General features: G+C 38.5%; 2 protein-coding genes across 2 annotated transcripts in view; one reads left to right on the top strand and one right to left on the bottom strand.

The window, feature by feature from the left end:
* The window catches only part of LOC100953557 (myosin-4), a 24,393-nt gene extending 14,148 nt beyond the window's left edge, over positions 1 to 10,245 (bottom strand). The window contains exons 1-14 of the mRNA XM_003791257.1: positions 10,042 to 10,245; positions 9,799 to 9,942; positions 9,292 to 9,448; positions 8,616 to 8,643; positions 8,400 to 8,517; positions 7,907 to 7,999; positions 7,691 to 7,754; positions 7,412 to 7,510; positions 7,185 to 7,288; positions 4,961 to 5,099; positions 3,539 to 3,657; positions 3,290 to 3,439; positions 3,000 to 3,170; positions 6 to 155 (exon numbers count right to left, since the gene is read on the bottom strand). Of these exons, the coding sequence (XP_003791305.1) occupies positions 6 to 155; positions 3,000 to 3,170; positions 3,290 to 3,439; positions 3,539 to 3,657; positions 4,961 to 5,099; positions 7,185 to 7,288; positions 7,412 to 7,510; positions 7,691 to 7,754; positions 7,907 to 7,999; positions 8,400 to 8,517; positions 8,616 to 8,643; positions 9,292 to 9,448; positions 9,799 to 9,942; positions 10,042 to 10,245 (1,740 nt within the window). The remainder of the gene's footprint in view (positions 1 to 5; positions 156 to 2,999; positions 3,171 to 3,289; positions 3,440 to 3,538; positions 3,658 to 4,960; positions 5,100 to 7,184; positions 7,289 to 7,411; positions 7,511 to 7,690; positions 7,755 to 7,906; positions 8,000 to 8,399; positions 8,518 to 8,615; positions 8,644 to 9,291; positions 9,449 to 9,798; positions 9,943 to 10,041) is intronic.
* Positions 1,383 to 2,609, top strand: LOC100948517 (uncharacterized protein C14orf119 homolog). Its single transcript, XM_003791090.3, has one exon. It carries the CDS (start codon positions 1,468 to 1,470, stop codon positions 1,894 to 1,896), a length of 429 nt encoding a protein of 142 aa, XP_003791138.1. The 5' UTR covers positions 1,383 to 1,467; the 3' UTR covers positions 1,897 to 2,609.
* Positions 10,246 to 10,760: the final 515 nt, after the last annotated feature.

Below are 10,760 nucleotides of genomic sequence, written 5' to 3'. Positions count from 1 at the left end.
GAGAAGTGGGCCTCGGCCTTGCCTTTGGTAGGCTTGGGCTTCTGGAAGTTGTTAGACTTTCCAAGATGTTGTTCATAAAGCTTGTTCTTAAAGGAGGTGTCTGTTGCCTTGGGGAACATGCACTCCTCCTCCAGGATGGAGAAGATGCCCATAGGCTAAGAAGGAGAAAAAAGGAATGATAATGATAAGTCCTTTAGAAAGTTATGCCCTAGTAGTTTACATAGTAAACCTGAAAGCACAGCATTTCAAAAGAAGACTTGGAATGATAAACAGGCATGATCCTACTTTTTTGCTCTCCTCTACTACTGGAAGGTGAAACAATCATTATGTACCAAGAACATATGGGAAATATGTTTACTAGAAAGACAGTTTAAAAAAAAAGTAGTACATCTGTGCTATTTGGCAAACTTTATGTTCAGTCTATAAAATTAAATGCCGAAAGTACCATTTCAAAGCTGAGTCTTTATTCCATAAATGTATATATCTGAATACTTTCTTTCCTACTGACAGTGTAATTTCTTTCACCTCAAATCTAGACATAACAAAAGTATGAAGAGAGATTATACAAGTATATAAGGACTAAAAATGATCCATTCCCAGTAGGAATGTGCATCTTGTGTCGTATCATTAAAGCTCTTTGTACTGTTATGCTCCGTTCCCCACCTCTACTAAGTTAAGTGATGGCAATTTGGTTTTGCTTTTTAAGTAGTTTGACTCCTTTGAGTGGCAAATTTGATATGAACGACTGAAAGAAAATTCAACTTTGATGATGTCAGAAATTCACAGATTATCTCCCCAGAACTATTTTGATGATCCAGAAACTGAAATATTAGTGAAGAAAATAAATCCCTGACCTGAGGAACACACAGTTTTTATGAAATAATAGGTATTTTCTCCAAATACCTACATCACATCTTTTCTCCAAATTGTGTAGATCTAGGTCTGGTTTTAAACTCTGATATTTCTTTTTATCTTTTCTTTTCTTTCTTTCTTTCTTTTTTTTTTTTTTCTGGTGGATTTTGACTTGTATATTTGAAGTTTTCCTAGATGGCAATTCCATTTATTTTTCCCTTCCCATTGCTTAAGGAAGAGTTCATACATATACTTTATTGGTATCAATAGGTACACATGCACTCCCAATGATGAATTTCAGTATATTCAGATCCAATGTAACTATTGCTCTCCTCTCTTGATAATGGGAAATTCAGGGCTCATTTTCTAGTTAAGGTCATACAGAGGTTTGGAGTTTATTCAGTAGTCATCATGAATAGAGGACAACAATAACAGAAAGACTAACCTTCCACCTGTTGAAACATCTTGACATATCCTGCCTTGGTACACGTAGGGGATGATACATAATAAATGCATAATACACGGGGTTTTCAGGAAACATGGAAGCTGCGGTGATTGTTGGAGTTTAAGGACCCTTGTGACGATCTCCGAGTGCCCTCTGGGGCACAGAGGAGGATGCCACTGGAATCATCTTCCTCCTTGATGCCATCATCCTTTCCTTCTGTCTTACCCACAGTACCAGATAGTATTACTAACTTTTCCCCTCCCCCAATGTCTTACATCACCTCCCAAGAGATGAAGTGTATTCTTCACTGGTTTGCCAGTTGGTCAGGTCCCCAGCGAGAACGTTTCCTACAGGACCTGGTAGCTAAGGCAGTACCAGGAAAATTACAGCCACTACTGGATGGTCTGGAGCAGCTTAGTGTGTCCGGGGCAAACCGACCACCTTGTATCTTTGAGTGCCAGCTACGTCTTTGGGATCAGTGGTTTCGAGGTTGGGCTGAGCAGGAGCGCAATGAATTTATCAGGCAGTTGGAGATCAGTGAGCCAGACTTCGTGGCAAAGTTTTACCAAGCAGTGGCTGCAACAGCTGGCAAGGACTGACAGGCATTCAGATCAGAGAAGATAACCACAGATGATGGAGTCAAGGCCGTAACTCTACAGTGAGAACTGAATTCACATGTGTCACATAAAAGTCTGGGAGTGGTATACAGAACAACTGAATGAACTTGCCTGACCAGCACAGCCATGGTTATCTCAACATTGATAACATGTCAGTGGGACTCCATCTAAGTATAGATGTTATTCATCTAAGCAAATACAGATCATCAGTTTGTCTTCTAGGTTGCTTCTTTCCAAGAGATGCCAAACCCTCTAGAATTTGATTATTTTGGAACTGTACCCAAAGGAACTTACATATATATAACATAAGCCTACTGTTGGCCCATGAAGTGTAGTAGAGCCTTCCTTCCCCAGGGAGAGAAGGATAATAAAAAGTCATATTTTTACAGTCTAGCTAGGTTCAGATGGCTTGTTTTCCTTGCCCACCAGATTCTGGCATAATTACGACACATCCCAACCACTAGCTTTCCCAGTGATGATTTAGTAAAGTTATGGAAAATCAAGAGAGGAAGATAATTAGTAACTCCTTCTTCCACACCATGTATGTTTGAATCCAAATAGCAGTGACTTTTTTCTAAAGTATATGTGTTGTCCTTGAGCTGGTAGCAGGTATTAATTTTGTTTTATAACAATGTGAAAGCCACACTCTTTATAGGTAAAATGGTTTATTTTGTACCAAAATAAAGAATAGATCTTCAGAAAAAAAAAAAAAAAAAAAAAATAAATGCATAATACACCATCATGGGTATAACGTGGTTAATTACAATACTCAGAGGAGTAGCTATAATTGCATTCCTGTCTCCTATTTGTGTGAAATCATGTAGAAATAAAAATGAGGGAGAATGAAGTTATTACAGGGATAATTGTGAATATATGTGTATGTGTGTGAGAGAGATAATTGCTTTCCTACAACCTGCTGTGATTTGTTCATTAGTAACAGATCACTTGTGACATATCTCACAAGCCACCAGAGGATACAGTGTGTCATGGAACACCACTGCTTATTCTTTGAGAACTGGGATTGTAGTTAAGGGAGCCAGGCAATTTTTTTTTTTTAACTTGAAAGCTTGAGAAGTCCTACAAACCTTCTCGATGAGCTCGATGCAGGCGGCCAGGTCCATGCCGAAGTCGATGAACTCCCACTCGATGCCTTCCTTCTTGTACTCCTCCTGCTCCAGCACGAACATGTGGTGGTTGAAAAACTGTTGCAGTTTCTCGTTGGTGAAGTTGATGCACAGCTGCTCCAGGCTGTTGAACTGGGTGTTTCAGATACAAAAGAGTTTGAGTGAGTTTGGAAACTATACTGGTGAGTCAGCAAAGCAGGCAACAAAGCAGAAGGGTCTTTTCCTGCCAGTCATTTACCCAAACAACTCACATCAAAGATCTCAAAGCCAGCAATGTCCAAGACCCCGATGAAGTACTGCCTGGGCTGCTTGGTGTCCAGCTGCTGGTTGATGCGGGTGACCATCCACAGGAACATCTTCTCGTAGATGGCTTTGGCCAGAGCACCCACTGCATTGTACACCTTCAGGAAGAATGGTATTTTTTTTTTAAATAGCTCACAATGATGAGCTCTTAATTCTCCTGTGGTTCAAATAAATCAGGGAGTTTAAGTCTTGTTTACCTGCTGCACATTCTGGCCTTTGGTGACAAACTCATTGCCAACCTTGACCCTGGGGTAGCAGAGGGCTTTGAGCAGGTCAGCAGAGTTCAGACTTGTCAGATAAGCAGCTTTATCAGCAACTGTATGAATAAGGGAAGAATGGTGAAAACTGACCATGGTTTACACAATTAAAGATGTGAATGATGATGAAGGAAAGGTTTTGCTCAAAGAGTAACATGAGAAAACATTATGAAATTTGTTCACTTATTCATATTGCTTCAGAAGCATTGCCACTCTTGACTTTAATTTTAGTCATTTCTTGTGGCAATAAATTGAAGCTTGGGGAATAATGCTCTGTATAATATTTAAAATATGGCAAAATAGCCCACATTACAAAATCGCAAAGTTGAAGATGCTGGCATAGATGTGGAGAGAGGAGAACACTCTCACACTGTTGGCAAACTAACCCAGCCTCTTTGAAAAGAAGTGTGGAGAATCCTCAGAGAACTCAAATTACATCTCCCATTTGACCCTACAATCCCACTACTAGGCATTCACCCAAAAGAAAAAAAATGATTATATCATAAGGACATATGCATTAGATTGTTTATCACAGCTCAATTTACAATCACCAAGATATAGAAACAACCTAAATGCCCATCAACTCAGGAATGGATGAACAAACTGTGATATATGTATACCATAGAATACTATTCAGCCATAAAAAAGATGATCACTTCACATCTTGTGTATTAACCTGGATGGAGTTGTAACACATTTTTTTCAGGGAAGTTTCACAAGTATGGAAAAGCAGATATCCAGTGTACTCAATATTAATATGAAGCCAGTAGACAATCTATTTCATGCTCACATAGGAGAAAAACTCAATTCAATTTAAGTTAGGGGAAGGGGAGATGAAGGAGAAAGGAGAAGAGAGGAAGGGTTGGGATGCTGCCACTGAATGGGCACAAAATAGGGGTGTATGGCACACCTTTTGGGTGTGAAATATAACTGCAAGAGGGACTTTATCTAAAAAATTCAAATATTGTGACTTGATTGTATCCTCACATTAACCTGAAACAAAATTAAAAAATAAAATAAAGAAATATGTCAAAAGTAGACCACTTACTTAAAAGAAAAAATTTGAGAAACCCTTACTTAGAGAATTAGTGACAGGGAAATTCACATCTTTGTTTTTTCAGTGCATGTGGGCACTCAAATTATTCACTAGAATAAACATGTTTTAATCAAATAGCAGATACTAACTTACAATAATCAATAAAAAATGGGATAGTCAGAAATCACAAATCTCCAGAAATTTCAGCAATGGAAAACATCAGGAATTGTGTCATTTCCTTCCCCTCATACTTTTGCCCCTCAGATTAAAGAACGTAAAAACATGGTTCCTGCCTCTGAAAGGCTCGTGTCAATGGTGAGTGGTACCTTCAGTGCCGTCTGGCTCAGCCTGCTCTTCCCTTTGCTTTTGCTTGAACTTCATGTTCCCATAATGCATCACAGCCCCAGTGAGCTTATAAATGGCCGTCTTTTCATCAGGAGTGAAACCCAGGATGTCTATAGCACTCTGTGGAAAGAGTTGGATTTACTTATCACCCAATTATCATCATGGCAAATTCCCTCAGAACACCAGGCCTGCCCTTCTCCCACTTTTTCCTCATCACACCTTGCCTTATGTTTGATCAGCACCTTGCTGTTTTCAAAAGGCACTCATATGCTTCACCTCTTTGATCCACATGCAATACTAAGATGTATGTGTCACTCTTTCCATTTCAGTCATGTGGATAGTAAGGATGTTGAATGGCTTGTCCACACTCAGCCAAGGTGCATAACCATGACTTTGGATGCCAGGAGCAGTATTTCTCTGTCCCAGCCCACCCTTATTCCTCAGGCATACGCTCCTTAGGGTCCCTGGGCTGTTCTTGCTGCTTCTCTCCAGCATCACAAATCTCTTTTTTGCTCTTTATTCTCCTGTGTTGTCCTATCCTAATAAATACATAGTCACAGTCTACCATCCCCACCTAATGGGCATGAAGGATGCAGTAGGAAAGAAAATATGAGAACAGCAGTGGCCCCAACTATTTGTCTATATGCCTCTGGTATCAAGTCACAGCTCTACTGACCATAAGATGCCTGGGAGTGAACTTTACCTGTTTTAGTTTTTGTTTTCATTTTTAATGCAGGGAAGAGACATTTTTGAAAAGAATTTTCTCCTTTTGGTGAAATACTTCTGTGTCTTTTTTTCTCTATCAAATTTTGATTACTTGCTTAGTTCCCCGTGTATGTTTTGGAAAAGTTTGTAAATGGGGGCAGGCATCAGAGAAAGTACAGGGAAATGTGTTTGTTTACCACTCTGACCTCCTAAGACTCTCACCATGCTTAACTGCTTTTCAGTTCCAGCTCACTAACTACTGATTTACAAAACTTAGACATTATTGCAGAAGTCCCAGAGCAATATTGCTATATTTTCTTTTAACTTCCCAGAGTAGGGTTATTTCTCAACTCCAAATCACTTTTGGACATATAAACATATTAAGTTAAAGAAAGTAAAAACTTGTATTTATAAAGTAAAGGCACACACATAGATTATTCCTTTAAAATAATAATTTAAAAGAAAATGTACCTTGCCAAGCAACTTTCAACCCTACCTTGGGAGTGTTGGGATATTTCTACTGATATTAAAGTTAAAAATGAGCAAAGAAGATTATTCAGAAATTTTAAAGAGAACATGAAATATATATAAAGTTTTTGTGTAAGGAAAATAAGCTAAAAAGTAATTATCCTCAACAAAAGAGGTGGTGGGGGGAAAGAATGTGTGGTTTCAAAAATAAATATAAAGGGGCTCAGCTTCCAAACCGTAGTAATTAAGGCACCAGCCACATATACCGAGGTTGGTGGGTTTGAACCAAGCCCAGACCAGCTAAGCAACAAAGACAACTGAAACAGAAAAATAGCTGGGTGTTGTGGCGAGCGTCTATAGTCCCAGCTACTTGGAAGGCTGAGGCAGGAGAAACACTTGAGGCCAGGAGTTTGAGGTTGCTGTGAGCTGTGATGCCACAGCACTCTATCCAGGGTGACATAGTGAGACTCTGTCTCAAAAAAAATAAATAAAATAAGTAAATAAAAAGGTTAATGGAGTCCCATTCTTTCTAATGCTACATAGGAAGAAGAGAGGTGTATATCATTAACTCAGAGAGATACATTCAGGACGTGTTTGCGCAAGTAAACACTATAGATTATAGAGGAATTTTGAGAATTTCATGTTTAATTATTTAAAAAATGCGAAAAGATTGTATCTCTTCCCCAGGTTCTTGGGTGTAAGGTATGGCATAAAGTAGAAGAGAAACATCGATATTGGAGTATATATATATTGACCAAAAATGACCAGTAAGATAGAATAAAAAGAACTTATTAGCCAAGGAATGCCAAAGATCTAACATTTCTTATAGGCATCTAAAATTTTCTAATACATGTTGGTGGAGGACATTGAAATGTTCTGTAATTTTCTTCCAAGGGTAAGAAATCCCAAAAGGTATTATAGTGTTACCTGTCCATACACATAGTCTTTCTGATCATGCTTTCCTCTCTAATAGACAAGTGTTGTTTACTGAAAAAGGAATTTGCTTTTTCCTACTTTGAGCCTATTACTTACATCTGTGGCCATCAGTTCTTCTTGGTCATTAATGCTGGGCACACTAATTTCACCTTGACTGACAAAAGCATAGTCATATGGGTTGGTGGTGATCAGAAGCATTTCTGAACATGTGAAAAAGAACAATATACAGACAGAGTTACTTTGGTATCAAAAACATTTCAGAGGGACTTCTTGAAAGGGTTGCTACTCTTCCTTGGCAAAAACAAATCAAAGATGCTTTTTACCAATAAGCTCTGGTCTCTTGTTGGACATGATTTGATAGAATATGTGGTAGCTTCTTTCAGCCTTTAGCTGGAAAGTAACTCGAGACTTCTCTAGTAGATCTGGAAAGTCAGATAAATTCATTTAAAAGAAATGATCACAGTGCAAAATTAAGCATTTGAAAATTCCACACAACCTAAATATGAACAATAAATATATTTACAATATATACTCACAAGGAAAAAGATTCACAATCACTAACATTTAACTTAAAATATTCACAATCACTAATATTAACTTACATGTTTCAATATCTGCAGAAGCCAATTTGCCTGTGGCACCAAAATGGATCCTGATGAATTTACCCTTAAAAAGGCAAAGGAGGGCTTATTATACATATTTAAAGGCAGAAACTATTTCTTTAGCTATGGACCAAATAGATGGAAAGACACTGACAGCGCATGTGCAGAAGTGCCTGTGCTGATTCTCATTTGAAGGAGAATGCCAAGGAGACTTACAAAGCGAGAGGAGTTGTCATTCCTCACAGTCTTGGCGTTGCCAAAGGCCTCCAGTAGGGGGTTGGCACTGATGATTTGATCTTCCAGAGTCCCCTTAAGAGAAATGAATAAGACAGACAAGGTGAGTTGCAGTAAATAATTCCCTATTGGCCTCTGTCCTTTTCCCTTTTCCCCTTCATAGTATTTTATAACTTAGGGTAAGACTTTCTAAAGTAAGTGAAAAGGAGGACAAATTGGGAAGTGGGATACTCTATTGATGTGACCTTGATTTCTATACAGTAGTAGGAGCACTACTTTTTGCTCCTAATAAATGGTTATGAGAACTTTTGCCTGTTGTGCTTACTGACACATTGCCCTATCCATCACATTGTCACCAGCCCTTCCAAGAGTTATTTTCCCAGTTCTGGCATCACATGTAATTGGTGGCTGTGGTTTTGAAGTTAAATATTAAAGCCCATTATTTCTTCTGTCCTCAGATGAATATTATACTTACCTGTATTTTCCCCCCAGAGGGAGGTTCCTCCTTCTTCTTATCTCCAGTGACTGCAATTGTTGCAAAGTACTGGATGACACGCTTAGTGTTCACGGTCTTCCCTGCCCCGGATTCTCCACTGTCAAGTCCAAACAGAAGAAAAGGTCAGAATCTAAGGCATTAGTAACCACTACACTGAGCAAAACTCAACAGAAAGAAAGTTATAAATTTACATACGTAATCAGAATTGACTGGTTCTCACGATCTGTGAAAGAAACCAAAGGTAATGTTAACAAAACATACTCAGTGCATAGGTTATTACAGGACTTGTACCTCAAAATTATCTTTTAAAACTCTCATTTGCAAAAATAATGACATAAACTTATGCTTTGCTTTTTACAATATTTTTTTAAATAAGTAGCAAAAGAAGTGATAATCAGTGTTATACTCTCATTATTTGCGATGTAATAAAAAATGTATTATTTTGCCATTTTATACATGACAGTAAACTATTAATGTCAGGTTAATAATAATTTTGTGTCCCACTCAGTCTCCTGGATTAATGTTCATCCAAAGTTTTACATAGTGCTCATGATAACTTGTCATTTTGAGAAGTCAAAGCTTACTTTTGAGGAGACATGATATATTAGCTATAATTAAATGCAGAGTTGATTCTTAAAGTTTGTTCATTTTGAGCTAGAATCACTACTAATTCATTTGGGTTTAAGCATAAAAATATAAATAAAATTGTCTGTATTTTTAGAACTAGTGCATTTTATTCTAAATATATTTGCCTGATTTTATTGCTTCTAATATCATATGTGTTGCTGAACATTTTACTCTCAAAGTATTGGCCCCATGTTTTCTGCATTTCACAAATGGCTGTAGAAATTGTAATTATGGACTCACTCACCAGTCAGCATGAACTGATAGGCGTTGTCAGAGATGGAGAAGATGTGGGGTGGGGCCTCCTGACGCTTTTTGCCTCTGTAGGCCCCCACCACCTCAGGGTTGTACACTGGAAGCCACTTATAAGGGTTGACAGTGACACAGAAGAGGCCTGAGTAGGTCTGTGGGAAAGGACAAGGTTGCCCAATCAGCCATCATTAATTTACTGGGGAAATAGTGCTTTAAGGGCTGGGACCTAAGTACTGTGTTAGTTTTCACAAGTCTTAATAGCTTCATTCATTCCTTGCCTCCTTTTGTCATCTGCTGCTACACTAAATTCTTCCCTTTTTTCACCTAATTTAGTTAAGTGGATGGCTTTCCACATGTACATTTTCAAATTCATGAGAATTTACATTTATGAAATGATTGAGAGAATAGGGCAATAGTCGAATCTATTAGAAGTTCCTGATTTGTTTCAGTTGACACAGTCAGCTTGTGGAGTGGGTGAGAAGCAGCATGGAAGGGCACTCACATAGATCATCCAGGCTGCATAACGCTCTTTGAGGTTGTACAGCACGGCAGGCTCATGCAGGTGAGTCATCATGGCCATGTCCTCGATTTTGTCATATTTGGGAGGGTTCATGGAGAAGATTTGATCTTCCTTTACTGTGACAGTCTTTAAGAAAAGTAGAGTCATAGGGTATGAACTAAGTAGTAGGGAAAAATAGAGAACACTTCCTCCTCTTCCCCCCCACCACATTTTCTTTTTACTTACAGCACCAGCTTCTGTCTTCACTGTCACTTTTCCCCCCTCCCTGCTCTGAACCACGCTTTTCACATAGGACTCCTTAGGATCCACCACAAAGACAGAATTCTTGGCATCAAAAGGTTTGTTCTGAGCTTCAATACGCTCCCTTTCAGACTTTCGGAGGTAAGGAGCAGCCTCCCCAAAAACTGCCATCTCTGTGTCGGAACTCATGGCTGCGGGTTATTGATGGCAGCCCAGCACTAGGTGTACCTAAAGGAAGAAACAGAGCAGATGATAACCAAGGGTTGGCCTGCAGAATTGTTCTGTTGATTTCATCTTAAAGTGCTTTATTTGCCACACTTGTTACCTTGCCTCTGGCTTTAGCAACAAAGCATGTGGACTCTGCTCAAGGAGCTGAGCGATTAGCTCATTGATTTGAAAGCCCTCTGTTGGAAGCTTAATTGTTGTGACATTTTAAGCCTCCATTCCATCCTCTACATTGTAAGCCTTAGTTGAGAAATGTGGATGAATTGATAAACAGCAAAATTCATGATGCTCCAAGTGTGTTCACAATCTTTTCTTTTACTATTTACTTTTCTTTCATTTCCTGTGTTCAGTCAGTCTTCCTCTTTTTTTTTTTTTAACATTGTGATGATACAAAGAAATGGAAAATAGCTGTTTTCCAGTAGCTTTACAATCTAAACAAATCTATTTTAAAAACTCAAGTATAGGTAGTAAGGCAAATT

The sequence above is a fragment of the Otolemur garnettii genome, unplaced genomic scaffold (assembly GCF_000181295.1).
Source record: "Otolemur garnettii isolate 467f Iridium unplaced genomic scaffold, OtoGar3 scaffold00046, whole genome shotgun sequence".
Taxonomy (NCBI): Eukaryota; Metazoa; Chordata; class Mammalia; order Primates; family Galagidae; genus Otolemur; species Otolemur garnettii.
This window is presented reverse-complemented; position numbering and strand designations above follow the sequence as displayed.

Coding starts and splice junctions, on each gene's coding strand:
- LOC100948517 (XM_003791090.3), top strand. CDS start 1,468: ATGCCACTGGAATCATCTTCCTCCTTGATGCCATCATCCTTTCCTTCT.